This window comes from Sphaerodactylus townsendi, linkage group LG10, assembly GCF_021028975.2.
Source record: "Sphaerodactylus townsendi isolate TG3544 linkage group LG10, MPM_Stown_v2.3, whole genome shotgun sequence".
NCBI classification, from domain to species: Eukaryota; Metazoa; Chordata; class Lepidosauria; order Squamata; family Sphaerodactylidae; genus Sphaerodactylus; species Sphaerodactylus townsendi.
The window spans coordinates 38,712,860-38,738,952 of record NC_059434.1 but is presented as its reverse complement, the minus strand read 5'-3'; the positions used below and the strand labels follow the sequence as shown (position 1 = coordinate 38,738,952).

Sequence of the window (26,093 nt, the reverse complement as noted above, 5' to 3'; positions counted from 1 at the left end):
GAAGGGGAACATTTGTCAGCACAGGAAATCAGAGGTGCAAAATACAAAACAGTTGAGCCGCATACCCCCATTCTGAACTTTGTTTCCGGTAGACAATGGTGGGGGTTCATTGTTTGAACAGCTTAGTGATGCCTGGAATTTTATACTATTTAGTCCATTTGCATTTTTCCTGCATGTTTTCCAGGGACTGAGAAAAATTAATATTGCAGGATTCTCTGTGCTATTCAAATATGAAACAAAGCATATTTAGTTACTTGTTTCTTTGAGAACTGACATAAGTCCCTGCCAACTGAGGAGCTCAAGTGTGCCAAATATTGCAGTAAGAGAAAAATACCGCCTTATGAATACGCGGAAACAAGCTGGAGAACTCAGATGTCTATTTGGCCTTTTTTTCAATTATTAGAAATGAGGATTTGGGAACAATACCAGGACATTAGCTGGTATAGAATGAAAAATTTAATAAAGTGCTTGATTTTTGTTTCACATTGAGCTCACATCCAGTAAAAGAAAACATTAATAGTGTCCACAACTTTGCAAATGAAGCTGTAAATATTTGGACTGGTTGAAAGAATAGTTTTAATCTAAAAACAGTTCTGACAGAGCAGCCTGGATATTCATCTAGTCCAGCACTGTTTCCAACAGTGACCCCTAGACAGGACTCTTGGTCCAATCTACTTTCTGAATCACTACCAGCAACGGGAGTTGTGCATTTATGGTTTCTGCACTGCAGCCACGGTTCAACTGGCACTTTTTTTTAAGAAGAAGAGTTGGATTTATATCCCCCCTTTCTCTCCTCTAGGAAACGCCTTTCCTTTCCCCCCTCACAACAAACACCCTGTAAGGTAGGTGCGGCTGAGAGAGCTCAGAAGAACTGTGACTAGCCCAAGGTCACCCAGCTGGCATGTGTTGGAGTGCACAGGCTAATCTGAATTCCCCAGGCTAATGTGAATTCCCCAGATAAGCCTCCAAAGCTCAGAAGGCAGAGCAAGGAATCAAACCCGATTCCTCCAGATTTGAGTACACCTGCTCTTAACCACTACGCCACTGTTGCTCCACTGCATCTTTTAGAAAAGATGACAGGATCAAAACCAAATAAGGACACGAGAGACTTTCCACCATTTATTAGCTAACAATTTCAAATAAAACAAAAAAGGGAATATATTTTAGATGCTGAAAAGTGACTTACCGTTCACAGACCACAGACCTGGACTCATTCAGGACTGGGGCTAATGAAGAGCAGGGCTGCCGCGGAGGGGGGACTATAGGAATACCAGAATCTAAAGAACTTGCTTTCCGATGGCTAGTCTCCTGCATTACTACTGATGACGTTTCTCCATCCATGGCACAGGATTCAGCTTTTGCATGACCAGAAGTTGATGGCACCTCTGGCCCGACAGCACCTTGTAGGGTGAGCTCTGCAGCTGCCTGTTCAACTTCCAACGTTGGTGATGATGGTGGAGACGCTCGAGGTTTGCGCTTTGTAGATGCTCCAGAAAGCAATTTCAGCAACCCCTTTTTTTCTTTCTTTAAATAAAAATCAGCATTTGTTTTAAAGCAAGAAATACTTACTAGAAAAGGAAATGCAACTGCTTTTTTCAGGTGAAAAACTGTGCATTCCCACTGATGGGATTTGTTCCAGCAAAGAATTTTACTCTGGAGCTAACATTTAAGTGTGAAAATCCTCCCCCCTCAGAAGGAGACATATCTTTCTGGTTAGTTCTTCCCAAAAGTAGTCCTGCAGCATGTTAAAATGTACCTGTTGCAGGTAATGAAAGTGGATTGTGTGAATGCACAAATGACCTTTCATAGAACACCATTTATAGGTAAACACCTATTTTTTAATTTTGTGGTTTCTGTATTACATTGATGGGCTAAGGAAAATAATGCTTTGCTTGGGGAACATGGAGCAGATGATACAGTAGGGGAAATCCAGCACAGAATAAAGAGGTAGTACTGGAACACAGCTACTCTAAATGAATTCAAGCTTCCAGTGTCTGATGAACTGCATCCAAAAGTATTAAAAGAATGGGCAGAAGCAACCTCAAAACCACTGTCAATAATATTTGAAGAACAGGACAAATCCCACCCGAACTGCAGAAGGGCAAATGTTGTCCCCATCTTCAAAAAAGGATAAAAAGATAACTCAATTGCCACCCAGTTAGCCTGCCATCAATACCAGGAGAGATTCTAGAGCAGATCACTAAACAGTCTTAGAAGGGAATGCTGTAATCACTAAAAATAAGGGAATGCTGTGATCACTGAAAGTCAACATGGGTTTCTCAAAAACAAGTCATACCAGAGTAATCTTATCTCGCTTTTTTAAATAGAGCGACAAACTTGGTAGACAAAAGGAGTGCTGTGAATGTAGCATACCCTGATTTCAGTAAGGCCTTTCACAAAGTCCCCTACAATATTCTTGCAAAACAACTAGTAAAATGTGGAGTAGACGATGCAACATGAGGTGGATTTGCAATTGGTTGATCGATTGAACCCAAAGGGTGCTCACCTTCACCTTGGAGAGAAGTGACTAGTGAGGCACCACAGGAACTAGGTTCATAGAAACATGTGGAAGAACATTTACCCCAGAGGCCTGAACCAAAGATGGAGGAGAGGATCTCTATTAGTCTACCTCAGCTTGATGTTTCTCCCTGTGTTTTTTCCCCTTGGTTGTAATGATGATTGAGGCCCATGCTTCTGTCTTAGGAGCTGGACCTCTTGCTGGTTTGGTAATGAAGGGGTTGGTAACCACTACACTGAAATCAGAACTGTTGGCACTGATATTGGCACTGATAAACTGTTGGCACTGATACTGAGCATGTGGGCTTCTCTATAGTCACTGACATACGTAAAAAATCAAAGAATAGCTGAAACACTAAAGAGTAAAGTATTTTGTATTTATAATTTGATAATATTTCCTTCCTTTGTGAGCAAAACCTTGGGCTTTTAAAAAGGCTTTAGAATTAGTCACAAGGGCAAATCTTTTACTGCACTCTGTTTTATGCTCCAGCTTGTTATTCCTGCTCTAAAGGGAAAAAAGGTGCAAAGCACTGGAAGTGCAGGATGATCAAGAGAAACCACAATGCTGTTTTTAATATGTCGATGTCATTAATTTCTCCAATTAAAAATTCCACTTCTGACAGAGTAAGCAATAATTAGCAACTACATCCATTTCCCCTCAGGGGAACAAACATCTTGACTAGCATCTATACTAGTTTCCTTATTACAGTAAGCAATTCAAACCTCTCACGACCTGGGTTCAAAGAAACGCTAAGAAACAAGCAAATTAATCTTCACATTTACTTCTAGTCAGGTACAGGTTTCAAAATCGCATTGTATGTTACTCTTTGTATCTAAGATGCATGCAGCAGCTATTACAAAGAAATATGATGAGTGGGAAGCAACTAAATAGCATGCCCACCTTGCTGTCTCTGTCTGGCTTACTGACAGTAGTAACCCCACCAGCTGCTAATGTATTCTCTGTGGAAGCTGGAGCTCCAGGATGAACCGCCACGACCCTTCCACTGGCATCTCCATCCAGAGATGCGGAAGCGACAGGAGAGTTTAACGTAGCTGCTGCGCAAGCCAGTGGGACATTTGTCCGGTTGATGTTCACAGCTGTGATATAAGTAGCTGTGTTGGAAAGCTGAGGTTGGAGCTGTTGGGAGGCAACGGAATGATGTGGAATAATTACAGCAGCAGGAATAAGGCATGCTGAACTTTGAGCCTGAATCGGTGTCACTGTGGCTGTAGGTCTTTCTTGGCTGTGTATTGCAACTGCAACGAGAGAGGAACAGCAAGAGAACGTATGTTTCATAAGAGTAAGAAAAAAAATGTCCTAACCATTCTGCAATGAAAAAGCCATTTAAAAGGTTCCCCCGCCACACACACTATTACCTTCCCAATTTCAATATAAAAAATAGCTCATGTGGTTATTTCAACTGATATTTCAAACCAAGTAAGATTTACTGTACCAGAAATATCTGACCATGACATGATACTACAATGAATACTGTTCTAACAGAAACACTGAGTGATCACTCTATATCAAGCTGATAGCAGAATTGGCCTTTTGACAAAGAAGAAGGCATCAGAAATCCCTGTGGTTCTCTTTAATACATTTTGTCAATTCACAAGAGCTTCCCCATGAACGTTCAGAAAAGGAAAGTCCTGAACACTGTCAACGTATCACCAAAACTTTGCTAGAGGCAAAAACGAAAGATTCTATTTTCATTTGGCTGAATGCTCAGCTGATGGCTGAACATACAAAACCATGAAATAGTTTCTTGTTGTGAAGCAGCCCACAGAAAATGTGACCTGTTGCCTAATCTGTCAGTCTAAGCTCCTCAAAAGGAAACAGGATTATGAGATCAGTCTTTAAAAATGTCACAAAAATGTACTCCTTGATTTCTTAGTGAATATTTATGATTCTATTTGCATTCTAAGAACAAGGATCCATCCCTACTAGTCTCGCATCTTGCTTCTCATAGTGGTCCTATGAAGTCCACAGCAGGAGCACAAAGGGCAAAGTCCCCCTTGCTGCTGCTCCTCAGCAACTGAAGTCCATAGTTTGAACTTAAGGCTAGTAGTACCTAATGAAGCTATTCTACCCCTTTCTAAAGGGAGAATAGTACAGCTTACAGGTGGCGACCTTATCTTATCCTCATTTAAACATTCAAAGTTTAATCCAAAATGTAGTGATGGGCCCAGATTCACCCAGTGACCTTTACAGCTCAGTGGTGCATCAACCTGGGGATCCACAGTCCTGTTTTACTGCTCTGGCCATGACAACATACAGAGCTGGCTGGATCCAACCAACTTTTTTGCTCAGTCTCACTCAATTACCCTCCTTCCTATAGGTCCTGTTCCACATGTCTGTCCATATAAGCCTGTCATGGGCCATCCCCTGGAGAGTGATGAGCAGAGCAGGCTGGGAACCAGCAAGGGCTGGGCTTGGAGCAGCTAGGGCCCCTGCAGGCTTTTCAGGGTGAACAACAGCCAGGTCAAAACTCACAGCCAGAAGTACCTGCAGAAGCAGGCCATGCTTCTAGCCCTGCTCCAGCTGCAGAGACTCAAGTACCTAGCTCACCTGAGCCTGCAGAGAAGGCACCTTCTGCAGCAGTGGGAGGCACAGGATGAAGTCTAACATGCTGGAAGAGCCTATCAAGCAGGTTCACAGAATATCCTGACACAACAAAGCTCCTGACTAACGCTTCCTCTGATTTGTAGATTCTGTGCATTCTGACTCTTGGACCAGACTCCTAACGCTCAAACCTGACTCTTGGACTGGACTCAGCTCCCTGCTGTAACTTGATATCTCTGCCTGGCAGCTCAAGCCGGGACAAACCCCTATGATTCCCATCACAGTCTTTCTGGTGGTCAAAAGGGACCATCCCTTCCCTTTTCCAACTAGTGAAAGATTAGCTGGATCAAACCCACTGGTTCTCTAATCACTTATGACAAAATCCAGTGAGTGTCCAATATTTTCATTCTAAATATACCACACACTTTAAGTGGAATCAAGCAGCAAGTTGTACCTGTTCGAACTGCGTTACGAGCTTGGTTCACTGTCATTTGGCTGGTCATGTGCATAAGAACCTTGGTTTGTGGACTAGTTTGTATGTGTGCTGCAGAAACCACTGCTGTTGGTACCACACTGGAATTCATTGCTACACCATTTCCTTGAAGTTTCTGCAGTGTTCCAGCAGTAGAAGAGCTGACCATGGTCACCACCCGCCCTGTCTGACCGGCAGTAGATACAGGGACTTTTGCTTGGGAGGCAGTTGTCACCGCTCTGTCAAATGTAATAAAAAGTGTTTAGGTGTTACTAAGTCAGTCAAGCCCTCTTCACTTAACTATCATCTTCTTAGATATAAACTGGATATTCAAAAATGGTTCTCACTTTACTGTTCATAAAAGATTCTCGTTTCAGCAGAAAGTCATACCTTGTGACTGGTGCCACATAATTGCCAGGGAACACCCCAATTTTGCTTGTATGCATGGAGGTGCCTTTGAACCAGCCATCCTGACAACGCTCAAATACCAAGAACATCTCGCCTTTTCTCAGTTCCAGTTCATCATCTTTTCTAGGAGTGTAAGGATATATAGCAATGTATCTGGAAAAGAAAACAGTTCATGAGGCTCTACATATTTTAAAGAAGGGAAAAATCATCTGTCATAATGTTCTGCTAATGTTAGCCTTAAGGAATCTGCAACCTGCGGCTCTCCAGATGCTCAGGAACTACAATTCCCATCAGCCCCTGCCAGCATGGCCAATTGGCCATGCTGGCGGAGCTGATGGGAACTGTAGTCCATGAACTACTGTTTTATATTTTATTGTATGTTTTAATTATGATGTACACCGCCCTGAGCCTACTGGGGAGGGCGGTCTAAAAATATAATAAACAAACAAACAAACATCTGGAGAGCTGCAGGTTGCAGACCCCTGGCTCAGCACAAAGAACAAGTGAATGTTCACACAATTTACACATTTTTATTCCACTTTTCCAAACACTTCAGGGCAGTTTATGAAACATGCATAAAATCTGAGACAACAATGTTACAAATAAAAAAGTAAACAGAAAATCATGCAAAAACCAGGAATCAATCAATTCACAGGTGGGTTAACAATGCTTTCATCTCCACACTCTTCCCAGTGTTTCAATTACTTAGGGCACAGGACTGCTTCTGGAATAGCTGCTGCTTGAAAATGGAAGATGCAATTCAATGCAGAAAATAGCTCCCCAAGTAGATGCAGTAGTTCAAGCAATTACAGTCCTCCTTTCTGTAGGTGAACTGATTAAAATGGCTCCAAAAAACCTTCCATGAAAAATAGCACCCACTCAGTTCCACTAACAAGTGGCAACCTCACTGCATGTGAATGTGTGGTTGTGACTAAATGTCTACATTACCCTTTAGCAACTGCCCCCATCACAGGCTGTGAAAAAAAAACACATTATGGTTATTATACCCAGAAAGCAAAGCTAACTGTGGGTCTCGTTCACCTTCAGTCATTAACAGCCAACCCCTCCTGCCCTGCTTTAGAGGTCATTTGCCCACTCCAAATCCATAAATTTCACTAAGATCCTGGAAAGAATTTCCAAAGAACACATTGCTTACAGGAAATAGTGGTTTGGGAATGCAGGGAGGGAGCCAACAATGGTAGCTGTGTACCTTTGTATGGTATCATGTTGTTGTTTAAAATCCTGAATCCTACCTTAGCAGCTTAAGAATTAGAAAAAACTTGGCAATATGCCAGCAATGGAGATCTAAGCTAGAAGATTCAGAATTAATCCTTTTGATTTCTTTTTTAAAATTGTCTGATCTAATGTTGCTTTCTTGTTAGAATCCTCTAGGCTGGTGTTAAACTAGAGCTCAGATGTAAGTCTCAAGCCGAGACACTCTGAATGTTACTGACTGAAAATAAATAGCTGCAGGGAACTTGAAAACAGATTGCACCCAACTACTTCAGTGCTCATCCATCTATCCAGGCCACTTATTTTTCTGAGCCATCTCTCTGCAAAATGTCACCCTGTACTCTAGGGGATAGAAATCAATCTAGACAGGCTATTCATAACATGACATGGAGTAGTTTGTCCTTCAGGACTGATGAGATTCTGAAAAAGGGGAGGTCCTTGCAAATAGATAAATTCATGAAATTTATTTTTAAGTATTTATACCCCACCTCATACAAGCGTCTCTAGGCAGCTTACGCAAGTTAAAAACAATTAAAAACCACAATTTTAAAATCATCAATAAAATATAACAATTAACACTACAGTAAAGATAGCCTTAAAATAACCCCAACACTGATTCCCCCACCCCCTATGCCAGCAGCTGTAGACGGAGGGCAGCTAACCAAATGCCTAGATGACAAGGAAGGTCTTCACCATGTGCCTAAACCCTTAAAGGGTAGGCACGTGGCAAATCTTCAAGGGAAACTATTCCAGAGCCTGGGGGCAACCACAGAGAAAGCCCTCCCATGTGCACCCAACCCCTACACCTTTCAAAAACTTCTCAAGTCCTTAAAAGAACACCACATAATAACAATACTTGGATTGTATAAAATGGCTTAATTCTATAATTATTTATTTTGGTTGTTACGCCGTACAAATACCTGCACTGATGCACCTATGAGGAAGCAAGCAGCCTTCAGTGGCAGATGTCAAAATGTATGCACCTATAATTTTTAACGCAGCGAAGAAAATAACTTGTCTGGAATTCTAGCTTGTGACATCTCCTTTCCTGTCATTCTTCATGCAGCATTTGTTTTCCAATACGTGTTGTTAATAGCGTATCTTAGGTACAAAATGTTTATGTCCAATAGCTGGGTCAACTCACATGTGTGAAAACACTATACCAAGTAGCAGCTTTTTGCTATTACTCCAGGCATTCACTTACTAATTCAACTATACCAGCTGCAGCATAATAGCAAAGAACAACCTAGAAATCTAGTGTAACCCTCCAATGATTTCATTAATAATAATTCCCAGTTTAGTCACGGTTTTGTCAGTTATTCTCGGCACTGCAAGAGTTAGAAAACAGGTTCACTGTGCACACAATGTATCATCTCACACATGCATAGAACAGAAGTTCCAGTGGCCTATCTCTTGTACCAACTGGGATATACTATTACATGCTGCTAGCAAAAGCCCTGAAAAACTGCAAAGCAAGGCCATGCTTGTTTGCTTTTGGTTTCCTAGCTATACACAACAGGCATTTTTCAACTGAGGTGGCAAGCTAAGATTTCTAAAAACGCTCAACTTTTCTTCTCTCATCAATTCCAGCCCTCCACCTCATTTCAATAGCAAGTGTTCATTTCACTTACACACTTGGTCTTCCCTGTGAGCGTAAATGTGCTATTTGCTCAGTGGATCCTGATGCAGATTTTTGTGCTGCTCCTGAGGGTAACCCAGTCGATGAGGAAGCAATGATTGTAGCTGACAAGAGAGGTGGTGGTGGAAGAGGAGGATTCATATTCTATAAATTGAAACAAATATGTACATTTAAAACAAAACTGCATGTAACATTTTGATACCTGCACTCAACTGCACGTTGTACCTATAAACACAGCCACAGTGATATACATATTACATTACCTCAAACAGACCAGGAGTAAGTAATGAAGTGAGCACACAACCGTGTCATCTTCAGATTCAATATAACTGGGCAATTGGTTCTGTTTTTTCCTTCTTCTCAAAACAAGTTTTTAGGTGGCAAATTAAAAAAGTAGAAAAAGTGAATATATTCCTACGCTTCTCTGTTGAATAACTCATCATTTTTGTTGGTATTATGGATTTTCCACATCTGTGGTTGGCATCTTCAAAAGTATGTCACAATAAGAAGTTCTCTCCATGGCACAGTGTGGCACTCCACAACAGCTAGTTGTTTTTGGTCATGAAAGCATTCAACAATACAACTCAATATATAGGCATAAATTAATAGCCCAATCCAGATTTTTTGGGGAGAGGGGAGGGAAATGGGCATAGGGAGTGGGAGATGGCTGCACTGGTATATTTGCCCTCTTCGCAAGTGTAAGGGGTACCCCTGCTGGTGGAGAGGGCAAAGGTGCCAGTGGCCAGGCACCCCACAGCTCCGTGGCAGTGAAACCTGATTGGATACCAGCACAGGTGGGAGGTGAGCTGGGGCATTCTTGGGGGTGGAGCTAACTTTAGTTGGCTTCCACCAGTCTTTAGGGTCAGAAAAATGGTGGCCAGAGCTTAAGATTTACACCACCCTATGAAGAATTTCTAGTGGTCATAATTTTTTTCCCTTTTAGCTGCCTTCTCAGTCCACCTGGAAGCCCTCAGGAAACAGGGCAGTGTGGCAAGTTCCCAGCCACCTCAAGAACTACATTAGGCTGTAAATCTAGTACTCAGCAAAAAAAGTAGAAAGGTTCAGAAATCTTTGGATTTCCTTCTGTCAAAAACAAATTTTAACAATGAATTCAATTCGGCCTGCTGAGACTATAGAAAAGCAAATGACACGTGGCATTAAAGGATTCTTATCTATGCAGAAGATACGTACACCAAGAGCAGCTGAGTAATTGACTTCTGGTGGAAAGGTAAATGAAGGTCCTGTTGTTACTGGACTGCTGGGTGGTGGAGTCACAATTAGCCCTGTCGTACTGATATGAACCTATTAAAAAAAGATCATCAAAACAGAATTAATGCAGTGAAGCAAAATGTAACAATTACCACCATGATTAACCAATTATAACTAAATGTGTTTACTGCAACATTAGCAGTTAGTACATTAATAACTTATCGCCAAATTTTCTTAGCACTGTATAGGCTTTAATCAATTCATTTCCCCCATAATTATTATGATGATGTAACTGTACAGTACAAAGACTGCAAGTGTAGAATGTAATCAAAAACTCAATTACAAACTGCACTCCCTCTTCCTCTCTTAGGATTCTTCGCTTTTCTTCATTTTCTCTCACCATAATTTGACTATTTGTGGCAACACTAAATGGTGGCAACACTAAATGGTGGCAACACTAACTAGGAATGGTTTTTCAAACTGTGGGCTTGCAAAAATGTAGTTTGCAGTCAAATTCTACACATGTCTTTATGAACTCTAGATATCATGATGAACTATGATCTTACATTGCCATGAGTACAATTTGCAGGATGCTCCCCAATCAGCAGATTGTGATTTGACGACAAGTGGATTTGATCACATGCTTCAAAGCGGAAGACTCCATAAGTGTTTTAGAATACTGACACTGCCTTGCCTCCCCTAACCTTCGGCTAAAGTTAAATTCAGTTCCTCAAGGCCTAATTCCCTTGCTTCTCTATGACAGTTATCAATTAGGTAGTTAAAGCCAGTTAAGACTAAGCTGGCAAGCTTGGGATTCTCTCTCATTCTGTCTTAGAAATGGGGTATGGGTAGGGAAGCTAGCTTTAAGACAAAGAGCTACAGATACTGAGCATCAGGCAGAGTTAGAGAGATGACCAGCTTTGCTGTCTTCTAAAAACATACAGATACCTAGTCTCTCTTGCTGTTTAGCTCTCCCACTTAGAGACTGTTGGTCACGAGAAAGCTTTCTCCCTTGCTAAGTGTCAAGTACTTCCTTCTGCAGTTTTGGATGGATAATACAAAAAGGTTCCAAAGGCAGACAGGCTATGTCCCAGTGGTTGTGGGGAGATTGCGGGGAAATTATTGTGTTGCCCTTTATATCAAGAGATTTGTTCTAAGTTTATTCTTCCCTTGTTTTGTAGGTATTGTGCTCAGATTATGCTTGTATGCTAGTCATTGATGAAAACCCACTGTTTTCCCCATGTGCCACAAAGTTCTGTGCAGCAGTTTCTACGAGATTAATGTAGATACTGTATACTGAAATTGAGGGCCTATTTTTTACACTCTGAATTTTATTCAAGAAGTCACATCTGCCTCTTTTGAGTCATACAAAACATTAAGAGGTACTTGTGCATGTTCTAATAAACAGGCCAGATATTTTCACAGCAAGAGCATCTTTCTCTAAGTTACAGTTCAGTTTGCATGAAAATTGTCCCTTTATGTGGAACTAATGACGGCTTGCACACACTCCAAAAGAATTGGTAGTAATTACCTTTCATTTGTTTTGACAGTCATCTAAATTGTTCATTAGAAAGCGATGATATGCTTTGTGTTCTGCTTCCAGCAATTACCTGAGAAGGTGCACTGCAAGAAAGGCCTGTAAGTTCGCTGATGCGGGCTGCAGCGGTGGGATTACTGGAGCTGATGAGGACAGGAGGGCTGATTTCCATTGAGTGACGGTTCTGAGAAGACTGGGAAGCCTTGTTGGACATGGTAAGGGAGGTAAAGGAGTGACGCTTTTTGGTGTTCTTTTTGGTATCCATGTGTTTTTGAACTGAACTGCTGTGGGATGCACCAGAAGTGCCTTCTCCAGAGTCTACTGCAGAACTTGAGGGTTTGTCCAGTTCTATCAGCTGCTTTGCTGTTGTGTTAAACTGTAAAACAATAGCACATTTTTATAAATGTGGTGTAAGAATTCTGATGAGGAATTCTGAAGGAAAGAGAAAAACATGTCGAATGCTTGAAATGCTGAACAATACTTGGACTCCTTCAAGGGGGGATCAGCAACGGAACTTCAGTGCCTTGGGGGTTGAACAACTGGGATGGTAAGTGGGGTATAACTGGCAATAATGGACAAGTAATAGCTCTGCCATTCATCAGTACAACTAAGAACAGGGGAATATGAGAATTGAAGATTCAGTTAAGATGCAGCCTAGAGACGACTACATTACAATGGTTAATGATCAAGAAAGGTATCATTTAAGAGAGGTATATGAAGCCTTCAATAGAAGACAATCAAACTGAAATTAGCAACAATAGTGGTGCCAAATTCACAAAGCATGATTCTAAAAATCCAAGGACTAACTGTTGTTGATCTAGATCTGGAAAAGAGGGGCCTATAGTTTTAAATGATGAAATAATAAAATACTGGCAGGAAAACCTAGAAACACACAGTATTTATTTTTGAAAAAACAAGGTGTTTCCTCCTCTGGGCTGTGGCCAATGCCTGGTGATGTCTCAGAAGCTACAAGGAAGACCTCCAGCACTCAGAATTTCAGTAGCCGTGACTCATTTCTGCAATAGAAATATTTAACAAAAAATAATGATTGAATGTTGTGCCCATTATCTTCCAGACTTGAGGTGGGTATGACACTTTGTATTAGAATAAATAAAATAAAAGAATAAATGCGTTCGAGCAGGTTAAGATGATCATGCTGCCATTTTCTGAAGTGAAAACCAACTAGTTAATTATAAATGCCACATGATAACCTGCCTGAAAGCTCCAGCATTTTCTGCCCCAATTCATCTATTTTGCTTGCCTCAACTAGCAGGACACCCATGCCTAAGTAAGCTTGAACTTAAAAATCCCATTCCTCAGAAGCACTATGTATTAGGATATTTTAAATAACCTAGAAACATACAAATTCTAGCACCTTTCAGCTATCAATGGGTCATAATTAATTTTATACAGACCTTCATTATTCCTGGTTAATCAGATATAAAATATTTAAATATTATTAATTTTTAATACCAACATCCAGTTACCTTTTTTATACCTGCATTCACTTAGATCCAAATTAAAACAAAAGACCTTCGTTTTATCTGTATTCCATTTATATCCTGAGATGTTACTATAATGCACAGCAACAGACTCTAAATTTTTAATATCGATTACAAAGATAACAACTTTGTCAGTATATTAAGTTAATTTTATAATAAGAAAAAATTTGAATCAACATGTCATTTAGCAGTGCTTTTTAAGTTGTTGTTTTTTTAAGTTGCATCGCATATTTTCAGTCTTATTTACTTCATTTGTCCCTGCCTTCCTACCCAAGATGGCTTACATCATACCCCTTTCCTCCATTTTATCCTCGCAACAACTTTGTGAGGTAGGTTAGGCTGAGTGAATGTGATTGGCCCAGGGTCACCTAGTAAGTAAGCTTTCACAGCATTAGTGGGGATTTGAACCTGAGTCTTTCAGATACTGGCCCAATTCTTAACTGTCATACTACACTGGCTCAGCTATGAAAACGAGGCCTTTTATACTGGCTCTTTATTGATCTCTTGCTCTGAATTCTGACCTGGTTTTCCTCTTTAACTATAAAAGATTACAGATCCAGTAAATTTTTACAGGTCAAATGCATTTGGTGTGCCTATAGGGAAGATGCAGTCCTGATTTAAAAGACACCATAATACTATTAGGAGCTATGTAAGCATGGAGTTATTTTATATCACACCATGTGTACTTTGGGGAGATTGCTTCATGTGACTGCATACATTGCAGGGGGTTGGACTTGATGGCCCTTGGAGTGTCTTTCAATATGATTCTAACTCTACAATTGAAAGAAGGCCAACAATCAGATCCAATGTAAAGAAAATCCTTGCTACTGTTCAACAGTGGAAGCATAAACTTAATTTGGATTTGTATAAACTTTAATATTTTGTTAACATAGTATACAAACATATTACACTTTTCCTTGTTGTTATAAGGCAGCATTTCTTTATGTTTCATTAATAAAATTAATAACATTAACTATGTTCAATTTTTAAGAAAATTTTGGGTTTCACCCAGATCTAGGACAGCATTATTTTAGAGCATCCCTAGTGTTCAGAAGACTTTTCAACAATTTCTAGCTTTCTTAATGTGAATCTGGGTTAATTTTGATGGTATAAATGTAAAGCAAAGAAAACTTTTTTCCCCTGGTAAACAAAAATACATATTTCACATTTTGATTTTTGTGAGAAGTTCTAATGGTGCAATCCAAAACAGAGTTCTACCCTTCTAAACCATTCAACTGACTTAGAAAAGTGCAACTCTTTTTAGGAGTCAACTTTAAACCTCTCAGAAGGTATTTGGTTTCTTTCTGTTATATTTTAAGATTATGCTGTCAAGACAAGTGAACGCAAGTTTCTATGAAACATCTGAACCAACTTTATTTAATAGTACATCCAGAGAACTTTTCCATGTGGACTATAATTATCACTAATTTGTTTAATTGTTAAAACATATAATTCCTGTCAGACAGATATGGGGACAATCCAGCCAATGTGAATATATCCTTAATGCTATCGTAGTGAAATGAATGGGACTGAAAACTGTCTAAAATATATGGGATGGAAATAATGTAAATGTTCCACTTTCATTAGCTACACCTAATGTAAAATTAAAGAGAGTTTTCAAATGAATGATTAATGAATTTTCAGGTCAGCAGTATAAATATTCTCACTCAGAGGCGTAGCTCCAAGGGGGAAGGGCGGGTGCATGACACACCTGGTGTGCGCCCCTGTGGAGATGTGGCGAGGGCGTTCCAGGGTGTGGAGGGGGCATTCCGGGGGTGTGGTGGGGGTGTCCCGGAGATGGGACAGGGGCGGGACATTCTGGGGCAGGACAGGGGAGGAGGACGCCTGTGTTCTCACTGGACTCACTGAGACTGAAAAAAATCCCTCTGACCATGGTACTGCCTGGGATATTGATGAGGCTTGCAGCCAGTCAGGTGTCTTCTGAGAAGTAAATACACCCTAGCCAAGATACCTGACAGAGTGAACCACTCCACCCACCATGACTTCTGGTCAAACACCCATGATCTCCTTTTACTAGAAAATTGCCAGGAGCAGCCAGAAAAGGAAGTACAAAGTTAATTCCACTGCAACTTCTTATATGGGATACGTAATTATTTACTTAATCAACCACACTATGTTCCCCAACTAGTAACTCCTACCATGAGAAAAGTCTCAAATGGAAGGTAGGAAGTTTGGGAATTGGATAAGGACCATAAGCAAAGTGTTTGAGACCACCTGCTGTTTGCTGCTACTGCTGAACATTACGCTATGCTGACCTTGTGTCTCTACAATTCTGCGCACTTGAGAAAGAACTATTTAAACTCAATTACAATTAAGCCAGACCTTCAAGTTTTATGCAAAGGTCTTATATGCCCCTACCGTGACTTTTTCAGTTCTAATTAAGACACTATAACATAGTACCAGAGCAAATTAAAACCAAAAAGCTATACTTTTGGGTCTTAACATGTCTCTCTCTTTAACTGCACCAATATACCACCCAATGAAGCAACACAGGAGCAACAGCCATGCCTAAAATTTCTTTGATCACAGGTCTACCAAGGAAACAATAGCAAGGAATTCAAACGTAATGTAGTTTCTGAACACACAGTTAACAGACTAAACAAAACTACAGTCTGTGTTCCAGTTCTGATTATTTTACAGACTGATATATAACAATATACAGTGATTTTTTAAATAAACAATGATTTTTTTCTCTTACATGTTGAGGAATAAATACAAACTCACAAATATTTTTGAAGGTCAATTTCACAGTTGCAGAAACTTCTTGCATTTCTACACTGCCTGCTTTGTGTGAACAGATGACAACATGCATCATGAATAAGAGCCCATAAGCATATCCTATAATTACACCTTGGACTCTCTACCAGGCGTTTCAGCTCACTTTAAAGACTAACATTTATTATGCAATGGAACCTCTGACAAGTACTGTCTTTTCTCCAACATAGCTTGGAACATAGTGAAAGAACACTAAGATCGTGTCATGTAATTTATTAAGTCGGTCTGTTGTGAGATGATTTCATGTCTTCTATCACAATCACATAGTGGAATGATGATCTTTGAGGCTCTCACCTCAACATAAGAAATTGGAAATATTCCTATTTTGTCAGCCAGCATTCCTTCAGCCCAGTTTTCATCCACTCGGCGAATCACAGTCAAAATATCATCCTGTATAAAAAAGCAATAGATTTTTTTTAGTTCTAGTTAAAAAAATTCACCTAATTTCTCTTTTGAATATATGTATTTCCTGACAAAGTACTAACTGCAGAACAAGTACTGAGAAAACAAATGTACAAAGCAGATGTGCAGCTGTAGAATTAAAAATCTTTCAACAGCATCCTTCCATTTCTGAAACGAATCTCCAAACCAGTATATCGGGCATCAGACTGAATGTTCACACTCATTCAATTTCACTCCCTCCCCCAAATCATTCATGTTAAAATATCTCTCAATACATTTCATACTCCTGTTACCTAATTCTCCGCCAATTTGCACTGTTGTTCTGGGGGGTTTAAATTCATGAATTATGAAAAATAAATTCAGACTCTCCAATGCAAATCCTCAGGTGAAGACAAGACAGTAAATGCCACTATCAGACAGGTTCTCTCTAAAAAGAGATCTCAAGAACCAGTGAGAGTGCAAAGGCAGGAATTGGGAGCCTCAAGACCTAGCCAATCTGTTCAGGATTGATTGACGGATAAAGTGTTTCCAGACTGTGCTGCTTCTGACTGTATATGAATGTATGTGTGAGTGGCGTAAGGTGAGACTAAATTGCCCTCACACTGTATACAAATACTCAGTACAGACAGAGTACTAGAATGGTGCTAGCAAATTAGCTCATGCGTGCTATTCTAGTATGACAGAAACATACTTTCAGGAGTTAAGGGTCTTGTTATTTTTAGTTTGAGGTGCCAGTAATAGAAATATCAGTTTGAATAGCAATGAAACCCAGCTGCCCTGCCTGAGAGAGGCACCCAAGAGATGGGTCTGGCCAGCCTGTGTGGGAAGGGCACTGGGCTGGAAGCTACAGGCCTGCTTGGCTGCCCATGCCCAGGTCGGGGATTGTTGTCATCTGAGTTTAGATATCCCACTCTCTGTACAGTTGAGGGAACAACCATCTGATCAGGTGTGCAATTCCTATGACCATTCTGGTTGGCTGGTGTCTCTGCAATGAGTGCATTGGCTGGCACCCAGCGACTATTTAGAAATAACGATGATCCAGAGTACTCTAATGGAAAGTAAGAGTTCAAAACTAAGAAAGGACTGCTGCCCCTTCACTTCGTTAGGGAACCCTTTCAGATGTGAATGCCAGTACACTCTGCATGCCCACACCACAGAGAGGGGAGAACAGCCTGTTAGCAGAATGGGTGGGGAAGGGCACCTTTTAGCACCTGGCAGACCCTTTCCTGGGGAGTACACCTCCCATGTCAACATGACTGCTTTCTGAGCCTGGTAATTGCTGAGCAAAAAGGGCAGGTCCCTCCCTGGGGGGTAATATATATCTTGGGGGTCTGGGTGCCTATGTCTGGGGTATCCTTTCCTCACTTTAGGTTTTATACTGTCCTTCGACCTTCTCCTCATCTTTTTCAATTGGTAGAGGTGGGGATTGTGGCTGGGAGCTTATCTGTCTACTCCAGCCACTCCCTGCCCCTGGCCTGGCTATTTCCTCACCGGTTCCTCTTCCCCCACCCCGCCACAAATGGCAGCTGTCTTGTCTATCAGAACCACTGCCTCACCCTCCCATGTCAGCGCTGTCTTAGAGCTTGCAGCAGCACAGCAAACATCTACAGAGCAACCGCCCTCTCTCTGGATTCCACCGTGAGTCTTTTTTAGCATAGCCCTACCTCTAAGGCTTCTGGGAGGGGGAAAGAAGATATGTCACTGATTTCTCAAAGAGAGCAAAAGCTGTAAAATGTATTAAATAAATCGGGTATCACATTTAAAAATACTCTAAAAAATAATTCAGGTGACTTTCAATTCCAGTAGTGAAACTCAAACTAGAGAATTCCTGCAGAAAAAGAAATAATGAGATAAATAATAAAAGACTTCTGTAACCATGTACTATAGATTTCTGACAATTAGTATAATATTGCTGAAGTATTCAATAATACACTGAAATTTCACCTTTGAAAAGGGGAGGCAATCCTTATCTGCTTCCTTGTCTTTAACTTCAAAATCATAAAGTGCTTTGCACTGCGGTGGCGGCTGAGGCAAAGGTTTAATAATCTGGACAAAGTTCGTAGGAAAAAATCCATGGACACCACTGACTTCTCCATGGTACCAATTTTCATCAACTTGCCGTCGTAATATGATGATGTCTCCTTTGCTGAATTTAAGATCTCCAGGCTCTTTCCCTTCATAGTTATATAATGCTTTGGCACAGGGTAACTGAGGTACACCCTACATAAAGAGAGACATAATTTTGAAGTCAAAGCATTTAAATGAACATGCAGGTTCAAACATGCTTTTTAAAAACCTAGATATTTTAAATCTGTTTGGATCCCTGGAATTTGTGGTGCCTTATGAAAGTCAGGACAGTATAATGCAGATAATGAATAGAAACCTGTTAATGAACAGTACGAGATTCCAGACCCCTTCCTCTCCTATCATGGGAATTGAGCACCATTTATTGGGGGCCAAGAAGAAAAATGATTTCCTGCCAAACAGTTTCCATGATGTCACACCACTCTGATCAAGGTTTAAGGCTGTCTCAGATTTCCAGGAAGTTTCTTCATGCATTCCAGGCAAACAGGGGTTTTTCCTGCTCTATTAGTATCTGCTAAATTTGTCTACAGTAAAAAGACTCCTCCTGGGAAAATAAGAGAACTGGATACCTATTTTCTGCTACAGATTGTTTGGGAGGGTGGAGAAAAACTAGGATATCCTTTCTAAATACGCATCTCTAAGAAGTTCATTATCTGGATACCATCCTTCAGAACATTATTCAAGAATATGTCAAGGAAAACCTCAAGTAAGCCCACTAGAAATATTCAGCAGTGCTTACATATTATTGATACAAAATTATCATAAACAAACCACTCCACACTGCAGAACGGGTTTCACAGTGTAGTAGTGCACCGCCGACCCAGCAGTGCCGTAGTAGAACGTTGGGACGCCAACGGACCTGCGGCCTTGCCGGTCGCATCGCACCCCCACTCCTCATCCCCCCATGAGTCACGGGTCATGAACTGTCTGGCTCAATCAATCGGCAACATGGACAATGGTTTGCCCCCAGGTGAGGATTAGCTTCAGACGCCAGACGCCTCAAGACGAGCCAGATGAGATCATGCATCACATGATGATCTCCTAATTCTCCTCGGCCTCGAACTCCCCAGTCCTCCTACACCGATAGAGTAACAATAAAAGGTGCCAGGAACCGCAGACGGAGACTCGCGAACACTTTATCCTCCGTCTCCCCGCTGGCGATCTTCCACCAGATGTTATCTCCGCTCGTTTTACGCTGACCGCTGGTGGTCGAATACTACAGTTGGTGCCGTAAAACCCGAATCCTCAACCTTCCACCTCTACCGTCGCTTGGGGAAGTAATACGCGATATACCGTCCGGCTGGATCGGCGCATCCAGGGACCAATTGCTGTGACGCCGTCCTTCTGGATCGGGCGCGATCCAGAGACACGCCGCCCTAGGACACTTCAACCGACGGAACACCGGTGAGTATGGGAGCTTGCAAAAGCAGGGCTTATGACAAGCACGCTGACGAACCGAAAGCTTAACTTAAATGCAGGGTCCCCGTGAAGAGAAGGGAGCGCAAATTGGTTGAGGAGATTGAAGTCAGTGTCCATGGTACCCAGAGGGGGATAACCTTTGGCGACTGGGAAAACATCGCCACTTCGCGACAGAGCCCGCTACGCCGAAGTCGCTGTTACTGACGTGGAGAATGTTTTATCAGCCTGCAGACCTATGTACCCCTTTGCTGTAGGTCAGCCTCCTTTCATCTTTCACCTTCAATTTCAACCTCGAATTTATCCACTAAATTGACTTCGTCCTCCTTCTGCCCCTTTGCTCCTTTCACCCATCTTCAAACTTTCCCGCTCAGCCGCCCTCCTTGTTCGCTTTTCCGAAGCCACTGCATTCCTCCGCCAGCTATTTAATGGCGCTGTTTCAAAACTCGCAGAACGTGATAGCCACCTATCTGCAGAAGAAAGAAACCCCCGACGGAAGACGATGCCGAGTTCTTGCGCTAGCCCCATCCACTTCACAGATACCGAGGAGGATGGCGAAGTTCGGTCGAAGTACCGCCTCTTGAGCTATAAATATCTCCTTTACCGAATTCAAGTAGTACGCGGGATCGAAATACTAGCCCCACGCGAGAGGTGCATGCTGAAGCCATCGCAGCGGAACCACCCACGGTTCCAGATGACTGAAACCAATCTTCTTCGGTTTATCTCCCGCCAATTTGTGGTCTGGGAAAGTGAGTTCCGCCCAGCAATGCTTCAACGTTAATTCTGGCCACACCAGCTTCACAGCTTTACGGTTGATGCTTTTGCCAACCCCAACGATCAGATTGTCCGCCTGATACACCCTACGGTCGCCTTCTGAGTGCTTATGAGGTATCATTTATCAAAGTCCCCAATGCCGCCAGCCAACCCAGAGTTTTCTCCATCCGCAAAACCCCAAGAGCCCTATGCTGAATTTTGTGAACAGGCTCCAGGAAGCCGCCAAGAGGCAGGTAGATAGCGAAAGAGGCCCAAAACGAAATTCTCCGCGCGCCGCGAAAGGAGAACGCTTCCATGGAGTGCCGCAGGGCAATCACGGCCTAGGCAAAATCCTGAACTGGCTTCCATTACGTTTAAGGCTTGCCAGGACATTGGGTCCTCCACCACTGCTAGCCTCGCCAAGAGCACTTCCACCGGGCGGGAGACAGTCTCAGGATGACTGCTTTTAATCTCGTGGCAGACCCGACATTCCGGCGAGGTAGGTAGCCCGGTAGCTTACAACCCCGATGGAGGAGGGTCCTCCCCCCAGGAGGAGAAGGCCACCTAAAACCCGTGCCCACGCTGCTGTGAAGGGCTTCCGACATTGAGAACGACTGCCCGTTGGAACTCGCCCGGCGCTTCCCCAGCCCAGGACCAAGGAGGAGTACTAGAGCAGACCCAAACGCCAAGGCCCTCGCCAAAACCACCCCTTCGTGGCATCTTCGCCGCATGCACCCAGCCCATTCCTTTTCCCCACGGTTCTTGTCGCCTCAACCAGTATGACGGTCTTATCCCTTACCGACACCAAGGTGTTGCCAAAGTGCCTTCTGCCGCTGAACAGGGACTGTTCATCGCCCCCCGAGGATCGACTTCCACGCCACTGCGACCCATCCACTTCCAGGTCTGGACAAATATCCCACAGGAGCGTTCACTGGAGCCAGCTGCGCTGCTGATTTTCTGTTCCCCATGCGCTGCCCGCTGCCGCACTCCAATAAAGGCTACGAGCCCCAGCAGCCAACATGGCGCAGCTTCCACCACCGCCGCGAAGCGTGGAGACGCCATCGGGAGCTCCCGCCCATATCTGGAGCCATAGAAGCGATGTAAGTTCAAGGCCTGTGACACCGGGCGCTGATGTTAATACATCAGAGCAGCGCCGAAAGGGCCCCACCAGTGGCCGAATCGAGCTGCCCGCATCTGTGAGACAAACCGCTGAGATCGGAGCATCCGGGCCTCGCCACGTCAACAGCCCAGGACTCGAAAGCGGCAGCTTCACAGTCCGCTTCCATCGCTCTAGACATCCGCGTCAACCCTGGGGAAGAGACCTCTGCGAGCTACAAACGACTCTGGTCTGATGGGTAAAGCCGCCACGATCATTGATTCCACCGCGTCTTCCAAGTTGCCTCCTAATTTCCACAGGAAATCTGTTTCCCTCCCTCCCCCTCTTTTCCTTCTGTTTTTTCATCAGTAAAGGCGGAGGGCCAATTGGCTGACTGGTCTTCCTGGATTAAAATCTGGGCCCACCGCAGCACCGTCAGACAGGCCCCAGTTTAAAAGGGCCGTCAGCCATTGGCGCCTAATACCAAACCCGCTTGTTATAGATACGCCCAGCCTGGCAACTTTATCAGTACCACATTAAAGCGCCAGGGCGCCAGTCAAACCGCCTCTTTAAGGAGCCGTCTCGGCAATTCCCTCAAGATAATGATCACAAAACTTAGCACCATCCAGCTTCCTGCATTAGCCACCAAGGTCACGGTAAGTACAACCCTGCAGTTAGAAACCCTTCCCTTTTGTGTGTGCGAGGAATTTTGCCCCTACTGCCTGATTGCTTCATTCTGATGCACCTTCACTTCCAAAAGGTGCTTCCAAAAGCCCCTTTGTGTTAAGTTGATTAAGCCATGATAATTAATAATCCCCCCAGGACTTCTGTTCCTCCTCGAGGCTCGACCTCGCCTTTGACGCATCTCTGATGACGCTTGAAGCCAATCCCACCAGGGTCGCCTACCTCCTGCCCTCTCCCTGCCAAACAACAACAACTAAAGAGTAGTGAGTGTAGGCGCCCCCATAGGTGTTGCATTGTGCTAAATCCTTCACAGGTTGCAAACAAGCCCTTCCTTCCCATAAATTCCAAAATACCAACTTCGACTTCCACCTCCGCCATCCGCTTAGAACTGAGCCTGGCGGGACCTCGCCCCCCCGTGAATCTGGGAAAGGGGGGGTACAGTCCTTCTTCCTACAGGTTCCCCGTGGACTCCTCATTCATGACAGGTCAACCCATGAATGGCGCCAGGAGGAAACCAACCCCGACCCCGAGATGGAACGACTTAGAGGATCCTTTCAGCTTATCCCAGCAGGAACGCCGCCGCCACTAAAAGACCGGAATGACCTGGGAGACGCCAAGGCGACCACCGCCAGGCTCCTAGCTGCTGCTGCGCCAGCAAGACCACCCCGGTGACACCGAGAACCTTCTGTGCCAGCTTCTTTGCTATCATCACCACCAACTCAGCTTACCACCATCCTTGCCTGCTCTTGCTGCTCTCGTCGATGGCGACAAGCCACCCCTGGCAAGTTTCACCAGACCAACATCTGGAAGCAGTTTGCTGCCGCCGCCAACGCCTTCATCTTTCTGCCTGCCAGTACCTAGAGTCGGGAGCCTGCTAAGCCTTGCTCGCTCCTCGCTTCCGTAAAGCACCGGAGACTTCCTAGCGGAGTCTGCTGAGCCCCTCTGCGAATGCCTTCATCCATCAGATATTCTGGCGAGCGCCGACTGGGGACCCGCCGCTAAACCCTCTCGCTGGCTTTTCCTTGTCACCAAGACGGTCGCTAACCACGAAGTCCAACACTGGGCGGCCAGATCACCGGGCAAAGAGTTTTAACGGGAACCCAATTGCCCATTCGCCGGGTTCGCCAGTTGGAACTGTGGGTAACACAATATTGAGGACATTCCCTCAGAAATTGAAACATCCTGTCTCCCCAGGGCTAAGTTCTGACCTGCGGGAGAGGACGCTTAACTACATCTCACCGACTCCCCGTCGAACTCTTTGCTGCCTCAGTCGCTTCACCATTGTCCTAACACCAGGCTCCACCTCGAGCTCCGGACGCCGCCCGTTTCTAATTTCGTTCGAGCGACGCCGTCGCCCGGCGAGTTCGCCTCGCTAACTTCCTAGTGGGAGTCCCCGACTCGCCTTTCCTACAATGTTAAGACTATTGGCTGGCTGGCCTGTGCCCTTAAGCGGTCCATCAACTTAACGCTTCTGATGCCCTGGCTCCAGCAGGTGTGAACTCTTCACAAGCCGAATTCCTAGACAATCGCGGCCGCTATTGATTATTTGTTGTTGTTACATCACCAAGGTTGTGAGAATGTACATAATATGTGTTGTTTTAATCTTCTGATAATCTCCTGTGCTGATCCCCACATGGTGCGCGTGGAGCTGCAAGAAGCTGTACTCAATCTTGAAGTATGATGTTTTGCCCCATTGGTGTCAGCCCTCTGCTGCCGTCGGGAGGATGGTTGAGTGCCAGGCTGTGCCTGCATTGCCTTACCGTGCCTTGTTATCGATCTGTTTCGCTCAATGTCTAATATTGCTCGTAACGCGGTGTAAGAAACCTCGATTTCTTTCTACCCCGCAACCAAGTTCTAATACAAATAAAGCAGTTATCAAATTTGATCAAACGGGCGAGGAGACAGCCCCTTTAAATTTTACGCCGCCCCGCTTAAAATGTAAAAAAGGAGGAGATGTAGTAGTGCACCGCCACCCAGCAGTGCCGTAGAACGTTGGGACGCTAACGACCTGCGCCTTGCCGGTCGTGACGCACTCCCACTCATCCCATGAGTCACGGGTCGCGAACTGTCTGGCTCAATCACCGGGCGCAGTGCCACTGGTCTTGCCCCCAGTTGAGGATAGCTCAGACGCTGCACGCCTTCTCCGCATCGAAGCCAGATGAGATCATGTATCACATGATGATCTCCTCGACCTCCTCGCTTCCGAACTCCCAGTCCTCCCTCCTACACCGATAGAGTAACAATAAAAGGTGCCAGGAACCGCAGACGGGAGACTCGAGGGGAACACGGACTCCGCTCTCGCCAAGCTGGCTATCTCACCACCAGATGCTATTCGCTCGCCTGCTTCTTTACGCTGACCGCTGCGGGTCTACTACACAGGCAGTAGTAGTGCAATCACACCCAGCAGTGCTGAGTAGAACGTTGGGACGCCTAACGGACCTGGGCGGCCTTGCCGTCGTGATCGCGACCCCACTCTCATCCCCCCCATGAGTCACGGGTCATGAACTGGTCTGGCTCAATCATCGGGCGAGGACAATGGCCCGCCCCAGGTGAGGATTAGGCTCAGACGCCAGACGCCTCCGCGACGAAGCCAGATGAGATCATGCATCACATGATGATCTCCCCGACCTCCCGCCTCCCGAACTCCCAGTCCTCCCTCCTACACTCGACAGAGTAACAATAAAGGTGCCAGGAACCGCAGACGGAGACTCGCTAGGGGAACATCGGACCTCCGCTCCCCCGCTACATCTCCACCAGATGTTATCTCCGCCTTCGCTCGCCCTGACGCTTGACCGGTCGGTTTCGCTGGTGCCAAAACCCGGAATCCTCGAACCTCCACCCTGCCTACCGTCGCTTCTTGAAGGGTCATGATACCGGTCCGCTGGATCGGGCGTATCCAGGGACCAATCGCTTTCGTATCGCTCGTCCTCTTGATCAAGCGCATCCAGAGACACGCGTCCAGGACACTCTTCGTCCGGACGGAACACCGGGTGAGTATGGAGCTAAAAGCAGGGCTTATGACACGCTGATCTAACTCAAAGCCAGTAATCTAAATGCGCAGGGTCCCCAGAAGAGAAGGGAGCTGCGCAAATTGGTTGAGGAGATTGAGCTCAGTGTCCATGGTACCCAGAGGGGTGACATTGAATCTTGGCGACTAAAACATCGGGCGACTCTTCGCGACAGAGCCTCGCTACTGATGTCGCCAAGTTACTGACGGAGACAATGTTTTGTCGCCATCAGCCTGCAGACCTATGGCTCCCTTTGCTGTAGGCCTCCTTTCGACCTTTCACCTTCAATTTCAACCCCGAATTTTCTATCCACTAAATTGACGCCTCTGTCCTCTTCTGCCCCCCTTGCCTCTTCCACAATCTAATTCAAATCCTCCCGCCGCCCACGCCTCCCCTTGTTCGCTTTCCTCGTTTCACTGCACTCCGCCACCATCGCAATGGCTGGTTTCAAAACTCGAGAACGATAGCCACGCATCTGCAGAAGAAAGAAACTCCTGACGGAAGACGATGTCACATATTCTTGTATGCCAGCCCCATCCACTTCACAGATACCGAGAGGCTATATTAGTTCGGGCGGGCTGTCGAAGTAACGCTTCCCCAGCCATAACATCCTTACCGAAGTTCGCAGCAATGCGGACGTGAGAGTCACTTCAGGCCCTACGCGAGAGGCATGCTGAAGCCATCGCGAAGGAACCACCAATGGTTCCAGATGCACTGAAACCACCTTCGCCGCCCGAGCCCTGCGCAATTTGTGGTCTGGGGAAAGAGTTCCG

The 26,093-nt window shown here is 44.4% G+C and overlaps 1 protein-coding gene across 3 annotated transcripts in view; it reads right to left on the bottom strand.

Moving 5' to 3' along the window:
• Positions 1-26,093, bottom strand: part of SH3RF1 (SH3 domain containing ring finger 1) — a 64,834-nt gene that overhangs the window by 4,872 nt on the left and 33,869 nt on the right. For all 3 annotated transcript variants that reach the window (XM_048509281.1, XM_048509279.1, XM_048509280.1), the window contains exons 3-11: positions 18,223-18,498; positions 16,171-16,266; positions 11,652-11,954; positions 10,024-10,134; positions 8,825-8,976; positions 5,943-6,113; positions 5,535-5,791; positions 3,419-3,774; positions 1,187-1,524 (exon numbers count right to left, since the gene is read on the bottom strand). In XM_048509281.1, the coding sequence (XP_048365238.1) occupies positions 1,187-1,524; positions 3,419-3,774; positions 5,535-5,791; positions 5,943-6,113; positions 8,825-8,976; positions 10,024-10,134; positions 11,652-11,954; positions 16,171-16,266; positions 18,223-18,498 (2,060 nt within the window). The remainder of the gene's footprint in view (positions 1-1,186; positions 1,525-3,418; positions 3,775-5,534; positions 5,792-5,942; positions 6,114-8,824; positions 8,977-10,023; positions 10,135-11,651; positions 11,955-16,170; positions 16,267-18,222; positions 18,499-26,093) is intronic.